Raw genomic sequence first — 26,302 nt, 5'->3', positions numbered from 1 at the left:
CACTATGTAAATGACATATTCATCTACTTAAGTAGTGGGCTGAACAAAAGCTTGTGAAAATAGTGAAATTGCTTAGCACCTGTGTGAACAAATAATCTTTTCTTTTGGAATTTCTATTTCAGGAGGAAACTATTGTGACAAGACTCATGTCATTGTAAATCAGCCCCTGGAGGGAAAAGAAACACAGAAATGGGACATTGAAATACTGTGAGAATCAACACCATCCCTAGAAGGAGCAAAGGAACCTCACCTCCCTCACTGATGTATGCATGTGGAAAGGAAGCTACTGTGCCCTCTCTACTGAATCACTGCACAGAATCAACTTTTCCTTCAGGAGCTAAGACTGCTGCTCTTGCACCATATTCTTGCCGGTTATTCAGTATATCTATGAAGAAAATGGTATGATTTCTGGGAAAGGTTTTATTCCTGATGGATTCCAGTTATGGTGAGCAAGTTTCCGGAAGTCTGTGTTTTCTTTCCTATCTACCAAACATGAATGCTATTCCTGATGGCCCACTATAGGATGTTGGTGATGCTGTCACCTATATTAGCTATTAATATCCCACCAGACACCTGTATGACTGCAAAGCACAGGAAAATAAACTATATCATACTTTTGTAAAAAAAAATAATTTTAGCAACATCTGAAAATGTATTTAAAAAGATTTCCTCTTAAGCTGCTGCTGTGTGTAAATACGTCTTCAAATTTCTATATTGAAGCTTTTATAATAGAAGTATCCCATGAGTATTTAAATACTTTTAACTGACTCCATGGAGGGACCTCAGCTTTATTAGGCAAAAGGCACCAGAACTGGAATATTTTCTGTGGCCATTCTTTGCTCAGTCTTTCAAACCGAAAATGCATGTTACCTTGGAGTGCCAACCTCACATTTTAGCATTGGGTCACCTGTCCTGATTCTGAGACCTTGCCCTAGATTTTGCTTGATTTGCTGTTAAGGAGAAATGTTCATAAAAAGTATGACACTCCTATATAAGAGTCAAATTTTTGTCTGCCTGAAATAAAACTCTGTCCAAATTTACTTTTCAAGTAAAGGTGGAGTTGATTTCTCTACTAGTTTTCACTCCCATTTTAAATAGCTTATATTAAAGCAAAATCAGGAAATAATTTTTTACTTAGTTTCCAATAATCATTACCACCTTTAACAGCACAATTCATAAGCATTTTCCTTCCTGAGTTGGATTTAAATGTACCTTGAGACAACTGTTTCTTTCATTCCCAACTTTTGCCAGAATGCAGAAAAATACTCTATTTTTATATAGAAAGATTAAATTCTCTAATGATATTTTTAAAAATATCAACCTATATGCACTTTAGAATGTAAAAATAACAATATTTTAAACTCAAGACCCACTATTTTGAGTATTTTTTGTAGACTTGGTGTTTCCATGTAAATATTTTTTCCCCCTGAAATCTCGGGCTCTTGTCATCTTTTAAGCAGAATCTAAAAGCTTTCTCAAGTCCATAGATGTTGAGTGCCTCCCATGGGTGTGGCTGTATTATTTAATGAGACTAATGTTATAGGGATAACTTTATTTTAACAGGGAAGCTTGTGTATACACCAAGGTATGTATATTTTCATTGTAAAAAAAAAACTTAAAAATTTTCATGTTAATATTTTTAAAATTGTTCTAGAGCCAAGAAGGTGCATTAAAGAAATTATTTCCAAAGAACACAGGTTAATGACATTTTAGTTCTACATCATACATTTTTGGAGTTGTGCCTTTTCTACCACACTGGATTAAATAAATTTATCAAAAATATGGTTTTGTCACATTCTGGGACACCTTGTAATTTCCTGTTTTGTTTTTTTTTCCCCTTCCATGATCCCACATATTGATAAGTAAGGACGGTTGACAATTTTCTCCTACCCAACTTCCCATTAAAAAAATTTTAAAAATGAGCATGTAAAATAGCATTTATTTGATTCTATTACATCACTAGACTACTTGGATCAAACATTCTGTCCAGAGGGATAATACCAGGCTTTCCTTTTCCTCATCTGTAGAAAGCTTCAGGTCCTTGACAGAAATTGCTGAACTATTCCAAATTTGCTTCAGTGCATCCACATGTGAAAAAGGGAAACGAAGTCCATGAGACTGAAAAAGGATAAGTTTAATTTTAAAAACCTTAGTTTGCTGAAATGGCATTTTCACATAAACCTTACACTGTTGTTTTTGATACCCTTCAGAAACTTCAGATAAGCTCTTTTCATCAACTATAAAATTAGAGAAGTCACAAAACTTGCTGATGCCCATTTAAATCAGATGAAAATCATTCTAATTTAAGTAGTGGTATTATTAGTCATTTGAAATGCCTTACATTTACATTTATTTTACTTTTCCTATAAAGCTAGTGTCTTTTTAAAACTGGTCTGTATCACAGTGATATCAAGTGGTAAGTCCATACTGCAGCCATAAATGGCATATTACATATAAATAAAAAATAACTGATTCTTCCCAGCCACCACCCAAATCTCAGCAATGACATCTGTTTCCATTAGAACAAACCTCTATTTCCTCCTCATTTCCCATCATGTGTATTTCTCTTCTATTCTTTAGAGAATGATAGATGTAAAACATCTTTTCTTGAGCTTCATCCTTTAAAGAAAAGAATGTTAAGTAATCAACAAAATATTGAGGGCTTCAGTACTAAGAGGGTTTTCCAGTAAGTGAACACTAAGAAAAATCTTAAAGTCGTGTTGCTCAAATGAAATTATATCTAATCTCTAAGGAATCCTTTGGGCAAAGAGTTATATGTATGGACATATACACATTGTATAATTCATCAATGGGAACTTAAAAGTCATTATTTTAAAAGATGGTATCTTCAGGAACTTAAAGTCATTATTTTAAAAGATGGTATCTTCAGGAACTTGATTTATATTAATCATATCTGCACACTTTGCAGCCAATAAAAAAAAAAAAAAAGTTGTGTAATTTATGGAAGAATGACATTTGAATTGTGATAGCCTCCCAAATGATCCCTACTTCTTTCTGGAAACTTTTGTCATTCTTTGTTACACATTGTCTCAAACTAATTGGTTGTCAAAATAACTAGAATTTTTTTAATAGTGTATTTTTGAGGTTTTATATATGTCAACCCTTCCAGGTCTGGCCCTGATGGCTGGTTCAACATAGAAGACGTGTGAATTCCTCCTCAATCATTCTTGGGGCACCTTCCAAATGAGCTGATGAGGAAGAAACAGAGTATGGGACAGTCCTCAAGGTCCTTAGTAGAGGGAGCTTTAAAGAACCATAAATGCAGAGGTTCTAACCCAGACCACAGGAGACTTGGAATTTAATTCTTTTTTTAGTTGTCAATGGACCTTATTTATTTATAGGCAATTCTAAGAACTGAACCCAGTGCCTCACACATGCTAGGCAAGTGCTCTGCCACTGAGCCACAAACCCAGCCCCAGGAATTTAATTTTTTAGAAGCTTTCTTGCTGATTCCACAGTCAGCTAGTTTTGAGAATCATGGGCTAGATAGATAGCAGGGTTACAGAGTGTAGACTATTATTTTTGATCTATGGGATTAGAAGTTGAGAAGAAATATCAGCAAAACCACACAGAAATTGATGCAAATGATCAGAGAGGGACTGAAGCAGGGATTCTCAAAAACGTGGCCTGCAGTAGGATGGGAAGCCAAGAGCAGACATATTTACATAACTAGAAATGAAGGAGGAGACTCTGAGGGGATGAGGGGAAGCCCTCAAGTATCCAACACACAGGAAAATTTGGAACAGTAAGATTTTGGCATTATCTGACCAGAGTGATGGTAAACTGAACACAAATGGATTCCTGAAGGAGAAGGGCAGGGACCAATACTCCTTTTGAATAATAAACTGAGGCCTATAGTGGAAAGACCCTGGGAAGAGAGGAAATCCCTCTTGGATACTCACAGATCGATCCTGGTCTGGCCCTACTGTGAGGATGATGTGGTCCTTAAACTGCAGACTCACTATGCTGTCCAACCTTGGTAATTTTCCACCTAGAAAACACCAAAGAAAAATCCAACCTCCAAAAAAGGAAACCAGCCATTCAAACTTGCTTGCAGTACAAATGGTTAGGAAACTAATAGTCTACAGGTGAATCCAAATATGAGTTTGCATCCTTATGCTTATGGAGCTATCTTTATTGTTAAGACAGATACACAAATAGATAAAAGTTCATGAGTACATTCAATAGGTAAAAATAATGCCATCAAAACGTGGTAGCTACTGCAGTAGACTGGGACATATTGCCATCTGGCCTGAGCACTTATTTCTCTAGTATCTATCCTCCAACAGCTTTTCCGACACAAAGGACTATCTGAGTTCAAACTGTACCACTTCATCAATTCTTAACTATTCTTAACTGTGTGGCCCTGGAAGTCTATGTAGGTCAAGTATAGTGTCAGATAAAAGCTATCTAATAAAGTTCACAAAAAAAAGTCACTCTTTTCTAAAGTGGACTTAACTTAGTAAAAAGGCAGTCACTACAACTGACAGGCCTTACAAGGCCTTCTGTGTGGGGAGACTCTTAGAGAGGTATAACTTTATTGACTAGAAGAGCTAAGACAAGGAAACCATTAGGGAAAACATTCTGGGTCATAAGATGGAACTTAGCAAATTCTATTCTGTTAAAGATTAAAACACTGCTGGTAAAATACTTGATTTGAGTGGATGCAATAAAAATCTCTTAACTCCCTTCAAAGTACTGTTTATTTCAGTGGTTCTCACCTGGTGATTAGTAAAAATACACCCCTCACTCAACTCTGAAAAAGAGAAGCAGCCAGTAAGCTGGCCTGGCAGCTGGTAAGGCCTTTTATGAAGCAACAGTGTCAGATACGACCACCCTAACCATGACAGGTCAAGATAAAAACATTCTAGACCCATATCTGAACTCAGGCAAAAACAAGAACACTGTCCAAACCGCCAGTGACCACACTCCCACCTGGCTAAGGAATGATTGCTGCTACTGACCCATCGTAACACTGCCTTATGTGTTCCTCCTACCCATCGGATAAGAAGGATTCTGATCGGGTCTCTTCTAAATCCTTCATCCTGACAGCATCAATCCAGAGCAATGCTCTACTTCCTTGAACCTTCTCCAAAATCACTTAGCTCAAGCCCACATCCCTAAGTCCTTTCTCATGCCCTTCCAATGGTGTGCAGTCTTCTCCATTGCAACAAATCAATAAATACAACTTTGGGTTCAAGAGGTTGTTCTCTGTAGCCTCTCCTAAAAGACTGATATCCTCTATCCAGAGTGCATTATGTCAGTTGCAGCCTAAACCTGTCATAAATTAGTCACCTAATTTATGCGGTGACTTCAGTTTTCTTGCATTTCATCTGACAATGATAACATTTTGCCCACCTTTGCCTTAATTCCAACAAGATTATTTCAGTGTTTAAGTTCTTAAAATTTCTTGAAGATTTTGACTAGCAGAGTACCCATAAGTATATAGATATATTCCTAACCCAAAGACAGGGCTCTTGTTTTCCAGCATGCTATAAGTTCTTTGCAAATGACTTGTGAGGTACAGGATGCTAATAAGTGCAGTCCATCTAGTTTAACTCTATGTGCTAAGAATGGATTTATGCCCACATTAATATTAAATTGCTTCTTAATTTCCATCTGCTCAAAGAGGGGCCTACCCAGGAAAGCCTCAAATGTACCCCCCGCCCCAGCCCCAACCACTTGGAAGAAAACAGAAAGCTCCACCTGGTGTCGACAGCTCTGTTCCATCTCCTGTGTAGTAAGGGGGGAGTCTGTGCATAACAAAATCTTTCTTCATGTCTGATGAAAGCAGTTCTTTGGTGCTTTCCAGCCGGTCTGCAAGAATCCTCAAAAAGCCACTTAATCTTGTTGCAACTGTTGTGGTTTCCACCTGCTAAAAACACAGAAGTGAGCCTTGGTGGGGACTCAAGCAGAATTTACTGCTGAGGTCCCAGTCTCCACAGTAGTATGCTGAGCCTAACACCAACCACACACTACAGACAAAATTCTGTGTCATTTCAAGAGAGAACAGGAATAACCAGAGCTCTTAAGAACCTTATCCTATTACTTCATAACCCATTCATATTATGCTGCCTATTGTTAATAAAAAAAGAACAATTTTCAGGATTTTTCCTAGAAAGAGGGATCCTTAGACATATAGTGCAGTCTGGCTCTGCCTTTGGAAAGCAAGTCACTATTCTAAGGTGCCTGCTTCACTTTTGCTCCACCCAGCCCTCATTTAATGATCTTCTCAAAACTAACCAAACAGTACTCATATTTCAAAATGCAAAAATATGCAGGAGCACCAGTGACTATACAAAGGCCTGGGTCTCCAGTGGGTTTCTTCTCTAAGTCATCATTGAAACAAACCTCTATTTCCTCCTCATTTCCCATCATGTGTATTTCTCCTGGCCAATTTATTCAACAAGCACTCCACAATGCCTGCTACTATCACTGTGAAATAAAGTAAGAGAGCTGTTTATGCAACACCCACGATCTCTGGATGGCATCCATTCATTCTGCAAATCATATAGCTCAGCAGGCAACACAGCAGAAGAACTTGGCTCAGCTTAGTAAAGAATCCTGGATCCCCAGAAGGTAGGGCTTCAGCTGGCCTGCATCTCCACATGCCTTTCTTTACTCTTACCATGAGCAGCTGCCGGGGTATTCCAGTCCGTAATGTTATATCTTCCTTTGCAGTATCAAACACAAGCCCTGAAATGGTGTCCAAAAGGAAATCTCCCCATGAACTAGAACATTTACCATGAAAAAGAAAGAATTAAAACCAGTGAATACTCACAAATATATGCAAAATGCCTATTACTAATAAAACCAAAAACTACAAGTGGGGTTTCAACCTCCCAGCCCAAGCTTTCTGAATTCAATTAATTTGATGTTTCTCAACATGAAAACCTAAGATCTTCATTGATCACACTGCTTCTTTCTCTGCAGGCACTCACTTGGAAAATTAAAAGTGGAAAGTTAAGTTTCATTCATGGTTTTTCTTAAAGATACCAGAAAAATAATCAGATACTGTCATAAAATAGGAAGTCCAGGGGACCAAAGCTTTAACACAAGTATCTCTGAGGAGCTTTGTAGGAAACTTAACACTCAGGCGATCTAGAAAAAGTATCTTTTATGCAATAAATCCAAGAGGAATACATTTAGGGAAACAGCAAGATCTCCAGACTATGTAATTACCTGAACAGTGAAATGTTACATTTTCCACTGCACTTTAAAAGAGGGAAGCTGCTCTTTAGTAAAATATCCTCCAACAACTATTTCAAAAGAATTAATTTCTAGCAATGGTTTTACTGGGGTAGAGGGAGAAGCCAGTGGCCAAAAATAACATCTAGGGATAAGCTCAGTGTTCAACTACTTTTGCTTTCTCTGGGGTAGTAAAATTGGCTCATTCTTAACCATGTGCCAGTGTAAGAAACATTCTCTGTGGGGTTGCCCTCTTTAAACATTTCTTAGCTTGTTTAAAATTTTCCTGTGTTACCAGCAAATTTCAAATTGTTGGCTATGTGCAAAATGGAAATTCACAGTATGACTTTTGCTTCTCGCTCAGTAAGGAAAATTAACACTTTTATGTTCCCTTTCTGATGAAGTGGCAAATTAGGACAAAATCCACTTGAGATGTACTTTCCCCAAGGTATCCACTACCTGGTGGCCTCTCTGCTTTGTGACTTAATGCCACATCTTTTAATTGAGCTTCAACTGTAGGACACATGCAGCAGCATAAAATACCTACTTCCTTTCCATCGTTAATAGGTGAAACTCATATGGCAACAACTGAGAGGAGTTCAACAGCAGTTAAAAAACAGTGCTCTCTTCTCTAAACAGAGTTAGGACAAACTTTGGGACTTTCCAAAATTCAGGAATAATACCTCTTAAGGGGTTCACTTTGAATAAAACAGCCAATTCAACCTGCTGTTGCCCCACAGAGCAGGCCCCAAATGTTCCAATAATGTTGCCATGAGAAGGTGCTGGGGAGAAGCCCCAAATCTTCACCTTCCTACAGGAGCTGACAGAGCCCAGGCTCAGAGCAGAAGACCTCCAAGGAGCAACCGTCCTCCAGTTACACAAGACACAAGTCAGAGTCTAGTCTAGACACATCATTTATGGTGCCCACCCACAGACATGGGCAGCAACCTCTGTAACTTATAAAGTTCCTCCCACTTACAGGTGACTGGATAAGGGTGAGATGGGATCCAGGGGCAGCCTACCAGAGCTTCAATCTCAGGATCGGGAAGCAGAGTGAGAGTCAAATATTTAACAGCAGAAACAAATAGGTTCAGTGATACAGAGGGAGGTCACAAGTAACTGATGACAGCATGGGATAAGCCAATATGATGAGTACACAAAGCTGAAGAAAGAAAAGGAGGGAGCAAAAAGCAATGACCAGAAAACCAGATGGTGACAATAACAGAAATGAAACAGAAACAGAGAAAATTCAGGAGCAAGGGGGTAGCAGAGCAACATTAATGAGGGGATACCAGAAGATGCACATGGGGCAAAACAACTCGGATAGCAAAGTTCAGAGCTACTCTAGACCCAGAATGAACTTCTGTTTCCAGACTCTGTGGCAGGGCCCTTCTACAGGTCCTATGACTTACTCCCTCAGCTGCTCTGCTCTTGAGCTAGACTCAGATTTTCTATTCCTCACACTTTAGGAAACCCAAATAGCCACAGTGACAAAGACATTTTTTTTTTTTTTTCAGAATTAAAGCCTAATAAAGCTTGGGCCTTCTACTTGTGGGCAAAGACAGAACTGACCTCAGGCCCAATTCTAGCCAGTTCCTTCAGTAAGGCTCTTAAGCATAGGGGTAAATCTCATACTGAAAAATCAGGTAAGGAAGCTGAGGTATACTTATTCATTTTGTAAATCATGGCTTCAGAAGTAGGAAAGGGTCATATTATCCCCTGGACCTAGAATGTTCTCTCCTACCCCAACCTTCTGACTCACCCCTACTTATGCACACTTTAGGACTCACTCAGGGATAGTGTCAATTCATTTCTGAAACTTTCCCTGACACTCAACTAAGTGAATTCCTCTATGTTCTACGGGTATCTGTGCAAACCTCAGACAGAATTTTCTATCACACTGTTTGGCAACTATTTACATATCCATCCCTTGATCCTGCCACCACTTCCAAAGTGTCAGTTTTCTCAAAGTCCATCAAAATGTAACCTTTGCATTCCTGACAACTAGCAGGAATAGTGCATGCCTACTGAAAAAATGAACTAATTCCTGTCATGATTTTAAGTGGATCTATTTTTATCTCATGTGCTTTTAGTTCCCCCTGTTCCAGGCTCCCTTTCCTACTTAAATTTCATGGACTGTAAAAACTGGAACTCTTAAGAGATCAAGAGGTTTCAAAGGTTCCAGAATTTTGTTGGGGACTTTGGAAGTGTTTTGAAAACAGTGGTAATGGCTGTTCGAATCTAATGCTAACAAACTCTACATTTAAACATAATTCACAACGACATATTTTATGATATATATATTTTGCCACAATAATTTAAAAAATAGAAGGAGGTAGGGATGGAGAGGAAGAAGGAGAGGGTAGAAGGAGAGAGACACGGAGATTACAAGCCCAGTTTGGCATCACTAACACACTGACACACCCATAGCTACAGTTTTTTTTTTTTTTCTTTTCAAACTATGAAACCCTTTATTCAGGCAATTTCCCAGTATTCTATATAGAGTGAGATCCATGGTGCTCCCAGGAGCAAGTCCAGTGGGCCAATCACACACATGAGACATCAAAGAAATAGGGAAGTCAGCAAAAAGACAGAAACAAGAGGAGGTGGCCAACTCCCTCAGGTCCCTGCTGAATGTGGCTGCTTGGGCCATAACTCAGAGCTGTCCTGGGGTGCTAGGCTGAGGGCAGAGCATTTACTTGTTCTGGTAGGTGCTGATGGTCACATGAGTAGAGTGGGTCAGCCCTGAAGGAGTGTCCGCCTGATGAATGGTCCCTCTGGGGAAGTACAATAAATCACCTGGCTAAAGGAGAAAGAAAAGGTAGAGTTAACAAGAGCTATACTTCTCAGTCCTCTTTTTTTTGTTTTGATACTGGGATTTAGCCCAGGGGCACTTAACCCCTGAGCCATATCCCCAGTGCTTTTCTGTATTTTATTTAGAAACGCGGTCTTGCAGAGTTGCTTAGGGTCTCACTAAACTGCTGAGGCTGGCTTTGAACTCGTGAGCTGCTGGGATTATAGGCGTGCACCATTGTGCCCAGGTAGTCCTCTTTGTTTTAATGAGATAAATACAGGTATTGAGCTTCAGATCTCTACTCAAACCCACTGCTTCATGAGACAATCTCCATCTAGCTTCACTGTGTCCATGAGCCTGTCACTGTGAACCACAATCCACCAGAAACTTCCAGGCCTAGAGTCACTGTCTTTATACGCAAGCTGACACCAGATACACCTGAAACTACTCTGCCTGATTCTGGGATCCAGGAAGGTGTTCCTGGGGAGCATCTTCTCTCCCTCCTGGTTAAGAGTGAAGCTTGTCATACAGATGTTGCCATTTATGAACTGCTGACCAAGGCAATTCATTTATTTTCCCTAAGCCTCAGTTTCTCTTTTACTAGAATGAGGTAACAGCCCCATATCCCATAGGATTAGGGACATGTAGTTTTCAAAGATCCCAGGGCAAAGGTGGGTATGTGCTATGTGTTTATATTATATATCTTGGCTGCCACACTACCACCCTAATAATTTTTGAGCTCATCCAGGAAGGGTCAATTACCCATTTTATATTCCCCAGAGCCCAACCTAGCAAAGCACCCAACATACAACATATGTTCAAAAAATGTTAGATAAATGGATGAAAAACTATATTACTCTTATTTGAACTTATAAACTAGATATAACGAAAGATTATCTTCTTGGGCAGATAAGCCTACTCCCTTTTACCCCTTTACTCTCTCCCAAATAAACAGATGAAAAAATTCTTCCCAAATTACTCCTGAGCTACCTCCTCCCTAATCCCATTGAGACCAATATTCTGTAACTGCCTAAAGAGAGAAGGAATCTTGAGAGCCATTCATCTCCTCTCTGAAGTAAGGGAAGCAGTCTAGCTCAATAGTTAAGTAAAAAGAGCCCTAGAGACAGAACTCAAGAAATACCACCTTTAAAAGAATTTTAAAGATTTCCCTCAAAGCAAAAGCAATATACATTTATTTATATTTTTGGCTCCTGATTTGCTTTAAATTTTACCAAACTGACAATACTGCAGATAAATAAATGCTTTATTGATACTTAAAAGAACCATTTATTGAGTGTCTCTCTGTTGGCTCCTGTGTAGGTGAGAGCCTCACAGACACATTTCATTCATTCCACAAACATTTGATCAATGCTTTCCAGCCCTCACTGGAAAAGGCAAGGAAGATCTCCCTGAGAGTTTCCCTCCAGAAGGAATGTGATTCTGCCAACACAGTGGAGACCACTTTTGGACTCCTGGCCTCCAGAGCTATAATAAATTTTTTGTTACTAAAATAATCATTACGGGCTGGAGTTGTGGCTCAACAGTAGAGCGCTTACCTAACACTTTCAAGGCCCTGGGTTCGATCCTCAGCACCACATAAAAATAAATAAATAAAATAAAGGTATTGTATCCAACTACAACTAAAAAATACATATTTTTTTAAAAAATCATTACACTAGTACATACTTTTATACCTCATCAAAGTAATTTCATTGTAAAGGGGGCATCAAAATAATATCATTCAATTCTTATATCCTACTAGGTAAATATTATGATCTCTGTTTTAATGAAGAAGAACAGACTTAAGTAATTTGTCCAAGTACAGGAGCTAAGTGACAACATCTCAATTCAAACTAGCTCTGTCAGATCACTAAGCAGAGCGTTGTTATTTTTGCTATGGGGGCTGTCTTCACCCTAACACTCCTGGTTTGGCAGACACACTGCATTGGCTAGCACTGCAATAGTGGGAAAAAGGGTGACAAGGGCTTCAGCACTCCCATAGTATCTTCCACACACTTCTCCCAACCAGAGTGACTCAGCTTTTGTTTCATATACTGGGCAATTTCATTTGAAGAGGTATACTGATTAAAATTTCACACATATGTGCATATACACACTTGAAAAGCAGTGTACCTCACAATGCTGTTTTTCTCCTTCCAGGAGACTCAGAGCTTCTGTTAATAAACAGTGTTCATTGAATGTTTAATGGACATCTGTTCCATCTCGTCCTCCAAGTCCCATGGCAACAGTACAGAGAATTCACGCCCTCCATACTTGAAGACCACTATGAAGCCTGACTTTCTTCAGCATGACAAATAGCCAGGCTGTCCACCTGAGCAACTCAGCCCTGGCCTCAAAAACCCCAGATGGCTTAGTCTCTAGCTTAAACACAAGCAACCAAGAGTCTGGTAAATGTACAAGGGCAGGCACGGGCAAACTCTTTCTTTAAAGGGTTAAATATAGTATTTTTGGCTTGAGGCCCTGTGTTCTCTATGGCAACTAGTAAACTATGTAATGCAAGCAGTCATAGACATACTTTAGGAATAGGTGTGGCTTTGTACCAATAAATTCTATTCAAAACAACAGGCAGTAGGCCAGGTGTTTGACCCATGGACCATAGTTTAAGACGGCTGACCAAAGGCATATAAAACCAAGGCTATCTTTATTGTTGTTTATTTACTTAAGTACACTATAATTAGGCCCAATACTAAAAAAGGAGATTGCTTTCCCCTAGTTCTTGGCAGATAAACAGGCAAAGATCTTAAAATCCAGAAACAGATATAGGCATTGACAAGAATTCTATACTAATTACAACTTGAAGATGAAATAAGTACAAAAACAATAACTGTATGTAAATAATTCTATTGCAATATATTCTATTACAAGCATCTCTGGAATAGCTTGAATTAACCATTGTTTAATTGCCACTAAAGGAAATTAAAGTAGAGTATAAAGTTTAATTATGAAGCTTTTTTTATACTTTAAGTTTTTTTCTCAACAACCTCTCCTGCTGAGGACTGGCTGTGTTCCCATCCACGCTAACGGCTCAAAGACAGATTTTCTCTGCAAAAAGATGCCGATGCACATGATAAAGCCACCTGGCTCCCTGGAGGAAGAATCCTAAAGAGCTTTCATTAATTACTATTCTTCTAGTAACTATATGCAGGGAGAAAGAAGGAGTGCAGAAAATAGTCTGCTGCATAATCAGGAGGAATGTGGGTTATCCTAGAGTTCTTGCAACCAAAAAATGAAGAGATTCCTGGCCAGGCTTTGCCTAAGCAACCTACAATCTATGCCGCCTGCTGTCTTAGATGTAGAAAAACTGCCCAAGGCCAAATCTTTCACTTTTTTTCTGGAGAAGTTCATGGTACACTGAATTAACTTTATTTCTGTTGAACTGGATCATATATGGTTATAGATTATTTGAGAAATTAATGTAATACTTCCTTAGCTCACTTCTCCAAGTGCAAACCCCCAAGACTCCTTCAGAAGTCGCCTGTGCTGGCTAGTTGCAAGGAGAGCCATCCTACCTCAGAGTCCCAAGGATACATTCCCACAGGGACAGTTACAGAAACTCTATACCTCAAACCTGAACTTGTCTTAGCAACAGAGAGAGGCCAGCTCATAGAGGTGCCCATATAGTCACTCCATACCTTTAATGTGAACTCATGTGTTGGAGTGCCAATCCTGGCCTCAGCCTCCACGCTGTACTCACGTGCCAGGGCCACTGTGGGATTGTAAAGGCGCCAGTGCTTCTCTCCCTCCAGCTGCAGGATGAAAACCTATAAAAAGCCACAGACCTGGGAGGTCAGAGAATTTCCTGACAATTCACATGCAAAATCTTTCAGAATATTAGTTCTTTGAGGGGGTTTAGACAAATCCTAAGTTTCAGATAAAAATTAAAAATGAGATAATCTGAAATGCATGTCACTCCACACAATAAAAGTGGCCACTACTGGTTTTATTTTTTAAAAACAGGTAACCATGAATCCTGATACTGAACAAATACTCATTTTTTTTTTCACTTTGTTAGAGCATTGCCAAGTTCTTTATATTAACAATCTCACTCTTGAAATCATCTTACAGACCTCTGAAAGCCCATAATCTCAGTTGGAAAAGGCAAGTTTCAGCTATTATGGAATGCCTAAAGTCTTAAAATATTGAAAAGGGGCTTGGTAAACAGGAAAACTTTTAAAGTTTTTATTTTTTTATTCAGCCAAAGATACTTTAATGGTCTATTAAGAATAGAAATAAAAACTCTTTTGGAAAAGGTACTACTATCAACTTGGTCTCAGAAGGGGGAAAAAAAGAACTTTTTACTAATATCTCTGTGTTCACATACCTCATATTTTTACAAAAATAAAAAGTTAACTTTTTTGGAAACCATATGACAATGAAATCAACATTTGTTAAAGTGCCAGTGCTTAAATTAAATCATGACCTTCATTCAGGCTGTCCCAAGTTTTCTACGAATGGAAAAAATATATATATTTTTGGCAGTTATTGAAAAAAAAAAAAAAGAAAATTAGAGCAGAAGCCGGGATTATGTGTGATCTCATTATATCAAAGACCATACCTTGTGAAATTAAAGGAAAAGCTAACGACTTTTCTATAGAGGTCAGTAAATTCCTGTTTCAAAAGAATGAATGTGATGTTCTTTTATTAGTAAGTTTGGAAATAATCTCTCCCTTTGAGGAGGAGCAGGAAATCAATTTGGAGAGATTTGTTTTGGCCCAACATTTAGATGAGTTCAAGATCTCCAGAGAGTGCACATAAAGAACAGCCACAGACTTGGTCTTGGAGTTTTAGAGTGTAACATGAAAAGAATCCCAAGGACTCCCAGAGCAACTTCATAACCATGCTCTCAATAACTCATTGTTCCCCACACTGGGCAATATGCTTCTTCTCTCACCTCAACATCATCATAGTGGGGAGGTAGGCCCTGAGATCCTCCAGGAGTTATATACACATTGGAGCCAACCAAAGAGCCAAAGTAACATTCCAGCTTCTCCTGGATCCGCCAAAGCTCATCCTTTAAAGAAAAGGGGGGAGGGATAAAAATAAATTAGAAATAAATCAAATGTTTTTGTTCACTTAGGAAGCCTTCCTTTCACAGTTATCATAGATCAGACAATTAACCAGTAAAGGGCCCTCAAGAATCTTCCCTTCTAGCACAGACACTACTGCAAAGAAGTAAGCAAATGATAGACTGGCAAGGCAGCAACTGTGAGTCATGAAGGATTTTGACATGAACATGACATGAACCAATTAACATTTTTAAAAGCTCACTCTGGCTCCTGGGTGGAAAACGGATTGTACAAATGTAAGACACCAGTCTAGAAGCTACTGAGATAGCAGTCTAGGTAAAATATAAGCAGGATGGTGGAAGAGGGATATCAGAATTTGAGAAGCCCAGGGGTACTCTGGAAGTAGAACTGATAGGACATGCTGATGGATAAAGGGGCATGGAAATGAAAGGAATTTAAAAAAAAAAAAAAAAGACACCTGGGTTTCTGACTTGGGCAATTAGCTCCCAGTTCCACTGACTGAGACAAGAAAGACTTGCTAAAAAATAAGTTTTCAAGGTGGGGGAGACCACGAGCTTCACACAAGAAAGTTTAAATTTGGGATGCTAAGACCACTCCCCTCCCACAATGTGGAAATGTTTTTAAGTAAGTTTGAAGTTTTAGCAGGAAGTATGGGCTAAGATTTACATTTGGGAGCCACCTACACAAAATGGGTATTTAAAGCAATGGAAGCAGAAATGAAACCTAGGAAAAAGCTTATAGACAAATGAGTTAAGAAAAAGGGTGAGCAATGTTCTCTCTCTAGTCACTAATCAATTGTTAGGTATAAGGCCCACTGAAGTGCCTAGACAGGAACTATATTTGTATTTGTGTGTGTGTGTGTGTGTGTGTGTGTGAGAGAGAGAGAGAGAGAGAGAGAGAGAGAGAGAGAGAGAATGTGTTAGTTTTTCCCCAAGACAGGGCACAGTCTCAAAGTGCTTTTTTATTCACTCTACAGCCCTCACAACAACCCTGTCTCATAAGGTGGTTACTACCATTATCTCCAGTTTACAAATGAGAAAATTGAGGCACCAGAACACACAATTATTAAATGATGGAGTTAGGATTCAAATTTGGGCAAATCAGCTCCTGAGTCCATGCCTTTAAGATAACTGAAGAAAAGGTGACTCACTTACACTAAAGAGACCAAAAGGATTTTTTTTTTTTTTTGCTTTGTTTTGTTTTGAGTTGTAGATGGTCACAATGCCTTAATTTTATTTACGTATTTTTATGTGCTGCTGAGGATCAAACCTCACACGTGCTAGGCAAACATGCTACCACTGAGCTACAACCCCAGCTGTCAAGAGAGAGACCAAAGTTTTAAGCATATGAATGTTCAGTGCCTGGCTCATAGAAGACATTACAACATTTTCAAATATTTGCTGAGCAAATCAATTATAACTTGAGAGTCAATTCTACCACTGGACTAAAAGAGATCTACAGTATTAAAATCACAAAGTGGGATAAAATGGGTCAGCATAAAAATCAAAAGCTTTGGAAGATATCTTTATATGGACCACTGGGCTTCTTTATTTTAGATCTCGAAGGTTCTCCTTGACACAGAAAAATAACTTAATGGACTCTGAATACCTCAGAAAATTTCAGAGCTCCCAAAGAACCTAATTTACTTCAGGAGAGAGACCAACAGGACCTGGCTTTGTAATTATGTTTGTACAGTAAGTGGAACCACTAAGAAACCAGAGCTTTTCTTTTTCTCCCGATGTCCTTAGAGGTCTTTCAGGACAAAATGGTTGACTTTGTTTCCCAGCCCAAGCATCATTCAAGATCATTCAAGGTGTGCAATTGATGTAAACATGTCTCTTCTTCTTAAAGGTTACTGCAAATGCTATCAGTTGTACAGTTTTTCTGTTTTTCTTAGACCTTTAGCTTCTGAATCTGCCAACTGTGATCTACTGAAAAGAGATGAGTCCAACTGTAGTTACAAGCTAGGCAACAGATTTCTTTTTTCTTCTTCTTTTTCTTTTTTTTTTTAAGAGAGAGAGAGAGAAAGGAGAGAGAGAGAGAGGAGAGAGAGGAGAGAGAATTTTTTAATATTTATTTTTCAGTTTTCGGTGGACACAACATCTTTAATTTTATTTTATGTGGTGCTGAGGATTGAACCCAGCGCCCCGCGCATGCCAGGCGAGCACGTTACCACTTGAGCCACATCCCCAGCCCCGACAGATTTCTTTATAAAGCAAAGTTACTAACACTCTACCCCAACACTGGGGAGGAGCAAAACTTAACTTATCTCAAAACCTATTTAAACTGCAAAGCAGTATATAAGTATTACACTACAACACTGACTGGAGTACAAGGAAGGCCCCTGTCTCCTGTTACCACAAACTCCTACTGTGCACAAAGAGGCTGAGAACCAGAAAAATGAAAGACAAGGGTGGTGAAGATTTCTCTCCTGGTTGGGTACAACCTCCTCCACTGACCTTTCTCCAATTCCCAAATGTCAGTCTCCACAGAAACAAAACAGAATGCCATGGCTAAGACCAGAATTCCACTTATATACCTAAAGAAAGGCTTAATATTCATAAGTTCTGCTACTTTCAATAACCACCTTTCAAAGTCTGATAGGAAAATGACTTAAATGTGGAGTCAAAAACACCAGACCAGTTTAGAATAGCTATGGGAAAGTATGCAGAATATCTAGATTAATAAGACTTAGACAGTCTGAGACTCAATAAACAATGGGCTAACTGTTCAGGCTAACACCCTCTTGACCTGACCAGTGCAAACCACCTCTGAACTTTCTTATTCTGATATCACAAACTCATTCCTAAACACACACACTCACCACCAGTCCTCCTCATAACACAGAATTTTGAACTCAGCTTCTATGTAAGAAGGTGAGTTCCTATAGCTTATAGGTCTCTCAGGTACTGGTGGTGGAAAGAGGAAAAAAAAAAAATCCTAGTCTAGCATGAGGGCTGAATTTTGGCTGAGGAAGGTCATCCTTTCTATTATTAAACCCAACCAAAGAGAAGAGTAAATAGTGCAAAGGAAACAGTTTCTTGGCCACTTGGAATCCTAGAAGGGTGTGCAAGGCTTAAATAGACAAACAGAGAAAAGCCCGGGGGGAGATGGTTCTGAAATACAGAAATGGCAGCCATAGAGGATACCACACATGGGCCAAATAATAAATTTCTGGTTTATGACCAAATTATATGTAATAAATTTCATTGATTTATATTCTTAGTTCTTAGGTTTCTAAAAATTACTCAAAAAATGCTACTTCTGGGCTGGGGTTGTGGCTCAGTGGTACAGCACTTGTCTAGCATGTATGAGGCACTGAGTGTGAGCCTCAGCACTACACGAAAATAAATAAATAAAATAAAGATATCGTATCCATCTACAGCTAAAAATATATGTTTAAAAATGCTACTTTTAGGGGCTCAGGCTGTGGCTTAGTGGTAGAGTACTCGCTTGGCACACGTGAGGCACTGGGTTTGATCCTCAGCACCACATAAAAATCAAATAAAGGTATTGTGTCCACCTAAAACTAAAAAAAAAAAAATATAGTTTTAAAAAATGCTAGGGGAGGGGAGGGGAGGGGGATAGTAAAGGATAGGAAAGGCAGCAGAATACAACAGACCCTAGTATGGCAATATATAAATCAATGGAAGTGTAACTGATGTGATTATGCAATTTGTATACGGGGTAAAAATGGGAGTTCATAACCCACTTGAATCAAAGTGTGAAATATGATATATCAAGAACTATGTAATGTTTTGAACAACCAACAATAAAAAAAAAAATGCTGCTTCTAGTCTGGTAAAGAGTCAACTAGCTCAAAGAGAAGCATTTTATATATGGTCCATATTTTCTAAATTCAAATCATGAGTTGGTTTGGGAAATCATTTATAAATTCCATCTGGGGGGTTAGTGCCAAAAGGCTGGCATTACAGGGACATTTCAACATTTTAAGATTGCCTGAGATGTAATAATTAGAATCAGGACTTGTCCTGAAAACACCTGAGTACTTATATTTCATCTAGAGTATAAATAGGTTCAAGATCTTTAGACAAGAAAAGGAATGGCACTAACCAGTTGAAGCCCTAATGGGATCTAACAAACCAACTTCTGAGTTAAATTGTAAGAAATATTATTGGTAACTGATGGCAGAGTCTCAGAAACCACCAATACAGGCAGAATTCTACTCTCCTCAATATGGAATCTCCTCAAACTCCACTTTCTTCTCCCATGCTGCCACTTTGATTCTATCATTGGTTACAACAATGAGAATAACAGTATCTAAAACTCAGATGAGACCCTCAACAATTTGGAGCTGACACATAAAGATCTCTAAAAAAGTAGATTACCTCATCCTAAATCTGCATTTAATGAGTACAGAGGTGGCAAATTATTTCCCAAATGTCAGTCACTGATTACAGGATAATTTTAATCAAAGTTATCCTGCACTTATGACTGCCTCCCCAGGAAAAGTTTCAGGATCACAACCTTTAATGTCACCAGTTCAACTGTCAATAGGAAAAGAGGTCACTTTCTTAGACATACATCTGGTATGTGATCTGGTCCCAGCTCTGAAGCCTCTTCTTAGAAAGATGTAGGCAGTAAAGGGAGGCAATTTAAAAAATATATATATATCACCTTGATGCTATCATGCCTTAAATTATAGTAATAGGACAAACCAAACAGAAATCTCTACAATATACAAAATCATAAATCAGTCCATAGAACATGATCCTGAAGGTGTAATACTACTTTAATAACTTTATAAACTATCAATGTAATTTAGTTTTTGCAGTTCAAAGATACTCAACAATGTCCACCCTTAGTTACTGGAGTTCCTAATAATAGAGCCAAAAGATAATACAGACTCTCAGACTCTTTAAAGACCAACTAGGTGCTATGCCTTCCAAAAATGGCAGGAGGCTCACCATATTCACTTGTGAGCTGATGTTGGTCAAGTGTTAGCATTTTGGGCAAGTATGAAGACCTGTAATAGGGAAACTTGTTACCTTAAATCTCTGAGGTTGGTGAAATTGAATTGTTGCCCTTTTCTGATCAAAATCTTTTCTCAGCTGAAGGAAGTGTGCTTTTCCATCTTTATTTAAAACCTTCTTCTTCCCATTGACACACCGACAGACATTCACATCTCTTCCATAGTATATACCCTGGCTGCACAGACTCTTCAAATCTGTCAGCCTGAATAAGGACTGGTAGTATGCTGCCACTGCAGGGTCATCCCTCTGAATGAGAAGTGGCTTCTGCTCCCAGAATTCCTTGAAAAATGTCTCTATGTTGGTGGGTGAAATCAGACTTTCAAAGAGACCACTGGGGCTCTCAAAGTTTAAGGTGGAAGGTCCACCAGCTGCCTCCACTTTCACCTGCTTACAGGGAACAGGACTCTCTTCCTTCCCATTCCCTGCAGGCTTCACTTTCTTTGGCATTGTCTGTCTTCAAGCAAGAAAGGAATGCAAACCTATCCAAAGAACAAAAACATACATGGTTAGGTCTACTGGAAGTGCCATTGCTGGTGTTAGTGGCCTGTACACACAAACCATGGCTGACCTCTATGTCTTTATGAGAACTATTCCCAAGTCAACACTGCTTCCTCTAGAAATGAGACAGGCTTAAGTCAATGCCATTTCTTCCAAGATATGATTCAGCTTCACACACTACTTAGATTATGCATTCATTTAAAGGAAAACATGTTTTTGTGTATAAACTCAAGTCCTGGAATTCATTATTTATTAGGAGGTATAATTATCCCAAATTAAACCATTCAACTGTCTCAGCAATTCTTAGTCATAGGTTTAGCCTGTGGCCACTGATACAGCAAAGCCAAAATTTCTGAATTCAGCTTCTATCAGCACAAGGCCCTGAATCTAATTAGATGAACTCTGAGTTATAAACATTTGATGGCAAACAATCAATAGCTGTCCACTACCAGGTGCTTTCAGCACAGTACATGCTCAATTGTTGTTCAGGTAGAAATCACGATGGCCTGGACCAGTGGTGTCACCTGGTGGCTGAAGTGAGATGCTGCTTGCTCCCAAGACTCCACCAACCTCCTGAAACTCTTCACTCCCAAATTTGAGCCTGTCTTGAAAACTCCCACTTAATCATCCCCTGACCCCATTAAAACAAAACAAAACACACACACACACACACACACACACACACACACACAAAGACTGAAAAGTGAAGTCCAAAAATAATTACATGCCAAGTTTTTTAAAACACTAACTTTTAAACAAACAATAAAATATCATAACTGAAATACCAAAATCATTAACTTCTAACATAGCACTCTCCGATTTCAATGTGCACAGATCATCAGGGCATCTTACTAAGACGTCAGGTGGAATTTTCCACTTGTGGCATCATTCTGGCACTCAAAACGTTTTGGATTTTGGAGCATTTCAGACTTTGGGATTAGTGACACTCAACCTGTACTCACCCTACCCCAAGAAAGGGGTTGTTTTTCACCAGATTCTTAGAAGTCCTTTCTGTTTGGGGAGGAAAACAAACAAACAAACAAAAAGTTAAGAAGCACTTGTGTTTATAAATGCCAATTTTTCCCCAAGACCAGTAATTTTAAGTGTTATGGTTTCCTATTTTGTTGAATTATCAGAATTACAAGAATGTTGTTTACTCTTCTCTTCATTGTAACTAAGAAGTATTTCAGCTACACAACAGACTAAGTAGAATTAGTATTCTGGCCTGAGAAGTAAACACTCTAGAATAATTTGTTATGTACTGCAACTAATTTACCAAAGAATTTTTAAAATGCAACCCAGATGTAAACTGAACAAATGAGGATATGGGAAAGTCCAAATACAAAAGTCTATAATGGCCTCATTTTAGTGCCTAAATTTCAAACCAATGAACAGCTCAGTTTTTTCAAAAGACATTCACGATCATGGTGGAAAACTAATACAAATTGATACTAAAAACCTACAGTAGAGGGGTAAGAGCTTAATTAAGCTTGGAAAAAATAAACTAGTATTTTAGGATATATGGCCAATGAGATATATTTTCTGAAAATGTTTCCTATACCTTTTAAATCAAATGGACAAACCAAAGAATCAAGGCTTTACTGAGAAAAAGCATTGGCAGTACTTGGAATTCTAAAGTGATGTACAGGAGATATGAAAAGAGAGTCAATAAAGACTATTTGTACAAAATAGAGTCACCGTAGCTTGACTGACTGCAACCCTTTGAGAGGTTAGCTTGTGGATGATATCTCAGAACTAAAGATTTAGGGAGGTTCCCAACACCATTAATTAATGAGTGGCTCATGATGCCTGAAGTGTAAAACAATACAGTTTATACTGAATACCTGCTTGCCTTCTCTGGGTCTAGACATTTGGTATGTGCCAGGAAGACAGATCCTATGTGACTAGTCCCAGTAGCAACTCTGAGCACTGAGTCTCTAATGAGCTTCCCTGGTTGGCAACATCTCACACCTGGTGACAAAATTAGGGCCCAGAGCAATTCAACACTCCACAAAAAGAAACTTGGAATCTTGTACCTGGTCTCCACAGGACTTTATTTCCATATGCCTTTTCCCCTTTACTAATGTGCTTAGTATGTTTTTGCTGTAATGAATCAGCACGTTCTCGAAAAAAAATCACAGAACCTACAAATGGCCTTTGGGATCCCAATATACTGCTCAAATCTAAATTTTAAAACTAAATATTAGAGTGGTTTATTAGGTTTGTTTCACTAAAGGTACCCTACAATTTTATATTCCGTCATATATTTCTTATTACTCAGAATTAGTCTCTTTGATATTTAAAGGAATAAGCAAGAAGATGCTAGTGAAAGGCTTGTTTTCTTTAAACATAAAATATGAATACAGTATAAGCACACCTATCAGAAAGTATGGCTAAATAAAAGGCACAAAATACTTAAACCAAAATAAAATCACGTAATTTTCTTCACTTACAAGCATAAAATTAAATTGTAATACTGTAATACTGTAATATTTATATGCTTTTGTTAGAATATACATTTCACTATTTATATTGCCAAAAGTTACAACATTTATTATGCTGAAATGATTGAAGGCTTAGTTACTTGGAATCTAGCTTAGATGTTACTAGGCAAATGTATTATTCGATGCTCACACCACTCATGCTTTAAGACAACCATTCCTTTTAACAGCTTTCAGAGGGTGGAAGGGAGAATAGATGACACACCCTATTCCATTAAACACAAAAAAGTCCTAAGATGCATCCAATTTCAGTCACGGTAAAAAGTAAAAAAATTTTAAAAAGGTTGAGGGGGAGGCTGGGGCTGTAGCTCAGTGATAAGAGTGCTTGCCTCACATGTGGAAGGCACTGGGTTTGATCCTCAGCTCCACATTTAAAAAAAATAAATAAATAAAGGTATTCTGTCCATCTACAACTAAAAAAGATATTTTTTAAAAAAGACTTCAAATCCAAGAAATATAGACAAAAGAATGCTTTGTCTACAAAAGTTCAGCCAATACAATTCTGCCTATAACTTCACAGACCACACAGAAAGAAGTTATAATATTACAGGAAAAAAAAAAGTTTTTGAAAAATAATTGTTTTCAATGAGTTGACTATAAGCATTAAAAGGTAAAAAGATTAAGTAAAAAGATTCACAGTTCATATTTTAAGTGCCCTGCAGATAAACTGTACAAGAAAATCAATACTGATGCTCATACTATAGCCAAAAAAGATATTTATATTTTGAAAGTGTCCTACCTTTCCCAAAGTAATATGAATGACAAGAAGTCATAACAGCTTCTTGAAGGGACAGCTATCTGTACATTCTGGAACCTAGCAGAGCATTTTTCATCTTTAATCTATATACAGTTTTAGAGAAAAAAAAAAAAAAATCTGCAAGGCCTTACAAAAACCAGAGCTGGAGAAAACAGAGACCTCCTGCAGTATGACTGCTACTTTGAAGGCAGCTGTGGCTTTGGTATCCAACAGTATTCCAAGGGCTAACTGGCAAATAGATACCAGTAATTATTATCAACCCAAGGAGAGAAGTGTGACTGGGTTTAACCTGGGCACAGCTAGTAGTCCGTGGGCATAATCAGTTTTGTTAACACGCAAATTTCTGGACCTGCAACAAACCTACTGGATGGCCATTTCTGATGACCAGGGCCCAGAAATCTACATCAACATTATTAAATTCTCCAGGCAAATTATAGATCCAGTAATATAGAAGATGATAGTTGAACTCAGCTCAATAAAACACGCACGCCTAATAAAAATAATATATTGCCGGTAACAAGGTCGCCCAGGCTAACCTAAATGATTTCTTTTCGGCATAAAGAATTATCATTAATGCAAAGAAGTTCTCCTATTGACCTTGAGTTGTGACTGGCATTTATGTTTTTAGTTTTATTTTAGAAGGAAAATGAATTGTACCTCATTAATGTATTTTGGTGACCATGAGGTCACAAAGGAAGAGAAGGGAGTCAGACCCATCCACTTGATGGTGTAAGAGCTGGGTAGATCAGGCTCTTCCACTTAAAAGATGAGACCATTGAAAGAAACTCCTGATGATGACACACAACTAATTAGGGGTGAAATTAGAGCCTCCAGACTCCCAGGCCTGCACTTCCTAGAAAGGCAGAGAGAAACTTGGTCTTTTTAACCTGTTGGACAAGCCAAGCATTCAGCAGCCAGTTATTGACAAGTGAATGAACTGGAAGCAAAGGCTGCTAAAGTCAGGAGTGGGGTGAGGGACAGCCTCAGCTCCCGCCTCCGCATGCACGAGCTTTCCTCGGCGTGGCTCTTAGGCCCGACCTGTCGCCCAGGCCCTGGCAACCCACGTGGTGGCCGCGCTCCTACCCTCCCTGCCAAGCCTACAAACTTTCCGCGTTCGTCCCGGGTCTCCGGCCCCCGGGCAGAGCACGTGAGCTTGTTCAAGTGTTAGAGACATTCTGCACCCCAGAGCCCCGGGCCCCGCTGTCCTGGCATGTCCACAGGGCCCGGAGCCCCGGGGGCCCAGAGCGGTTCAGACGCGTCCCCGGCCCCGCTGCCACCAGCGCCACAGAGCTCTCGGGCCCAGCCCCCGAAGTCCCATAGACCCAGCCGGGAGCAGGGAAGCGCGCTCCTGGAGGAACCCGCCCTCCCGCCGTCCTCGCCCCACTCACCCCGCACGGCCTGTTGCGCGCGGCCGCGAGCTGGCTGGGCGGGGCGGCGTGGGCACGTCCGGGGCGGTGCGCTCCTGCTCCCGCGCCCGCCTCCTGGGCGAGCCCGGCTGCTGGCGGAGGGTGCTCCTGGGGAAGCCCGCAAAGCAGCAATGGGAGAATCAATGTGTGAATGTCCTTTTTATGATTGATACACATAAATCACAAAGTTGAGGGGAGAGAGGCCAATGCATGAACTTAGCTAATGCTAATGCTGAGTTTGCATCAGATGTACTGTGATCCTCCTATTGGCCTCTGAGCATCTGTGCACCAATTTCCACAGGATATTGGGAGAAAAATCAGTCCTACTGGAATCATTCATTCTATAAACATGAAAGGACTTTTAAAATAATTATTTGTATTTTTATTTCAAAACTTTATAGTACTACTATATTGTAAAACTGTGGGAAGCACACACGTTGTTTTAAATGGTGTGAATGCCATCTGTTGTGTATTTATATTCGCTTTGGTCCATAAAAGACCTAGGCAGTGTTTTTTTTTTTTTTTTTTCTTTAAATATGACTCTAATATTTAAACCATTACAAGCCTAACTTGTAGTATAAGAAAACTGAGGCATAATGAGATTATGTAACTTGCTCAAAATTATACAACCGTTGAATAGCGTAACTGGGACTTAAACACCCTCCCCTTCCCCGTCATTTTTGTTTGGGTTGCTGATTTTGTTTGAGTAGCTTATTTCTCACGGTTCTGAAGGATACAGATTCCAAGGTTCAAGGCACTGGCTAATTCTGGAATTTGGTGTATCTGAATCCTGTTTCACAGATGAGGCCTCCTAGGTGCATCCTCATGTGATAGAAGGGGCAAGGTAGCTCTTTGGGGCCTTTTAACCTAAATCAGGAGGGCTCCACCCTCATGACATAATCTTTTCCCAAAATGCCCCTCCTATTTACATTGTTCATTCAGTTTGAACATGTGAATAGATTTTGGGGGGCAAACATTCAGACCATAACACTCATGCTGCTTACCAGTATTCTCTTCTGACCTCTGTTTTTCATCTGTAAAAGTGATTAATTTTGTCCTTATAAAACTGCCGTTAGTGTCAGGTGAGAGAGAGTA

General features: G+C 39.1%; 2 protein-coding genes across 2 annotated transcripts in view; one reads left to right on the top strand and one right to left on the bottom strand.

The window, feature by feature from the left end:
- Crybg3 (crystallin beta-gamma domain containing 3) overlaps positions 1–1,918 on the top strand; it is a 110,824-nt gene extending 108,906 nt beyond the window's left edge. The window contains exon 22 of the mRNA XM_076868751.2: positions 123–1,918. Coding sequence (XP_076724866.1) covers positions 123–211 — 89 coding nt within the window. The 3' untranslated portion in view covers positions 212–1,918. The remainder of the gene's footprint in view (positions 1–122) is intronic.
- On the bottom strand, positions 1,821–24,544 carry Riox2 (ribosomal oxygenase 2). Its single transcript, XM_076868752.2, has 11 exons — positions 24,459–24,544; positions 21,506–21,554; positions 20,061–20,524; positions 14,916–15,035; positions 13,657–13,785; positions 9,909–10,012; positions 6,650–6,752; positions 5,728–5,896; positions 3,924–4,012; positions 2,530–2,619; positions 1,821–2,118 (listed from the first exon to the last, which is right to left on the bottom strand). The coding sequence occupies exons 3-11, from the start codon at positions 20,490–20,492 to the stop codon at positions 1,960–1,962; spliced, it is 1,395 nt and encodes a 464-aa protein (XP_076724867.2). The 5' UTR covers positions 20,493–20,524; positions 21,506–21,554; positions 24,459–24,544; the 3' UTR covers positions 1,821–1,959.
- Positions 24,545–26,302: the final 1,758 nt, after the last annotated feature.

The sequence above is a fragment of the Callospermophilus lateralis genome, chromosome 10, assembly GCF_048772815.1.
Source record: "Callospermophilus lateralis isolate mCalLat2 chromosome 10, mCalLat2.hap1, whole genome shotgun sequence".
NCBI lineage: Eukaryota > Metazoa > Chordata > Mammalia > Rodentia > Sciuridae > Callospermophilus > Callospermophilus lateralis.
The sequence above is the reverse complement of the archived record's forward strand: the minus strand, read 5'-3'. Positions and strand labels throughout refer to the sequence as shown.

What these genes read in the sequence shown, in the direction of transcription:
- Riox2 (XM_076868752.2), bottom strand. Translation starts at nt 20,492, where the DNA reads ATGCCAAAGAAAGTGAAGCCTGCAGGGAATGGGAAGGAAGAGAGTCCT. An exon ending in ATCAGCACCTACCAGAACAA is followed by an intron (nt 6,753 to 9,908) that starts GTAAATGCTCTG and finishes TAAATGTTCTAG; the next exon opens with TTCATGGGGAGATTTCCTTT. An exon ending in TACCCCGGCAGCTGCTCATG is followed by an intron (nt 5,897 to 6,649) that starts GTAAGAGTAAAG and finishes CTGTGTTTTTAG; the next exon opens with CAGGTGGAAACCACAACAGT.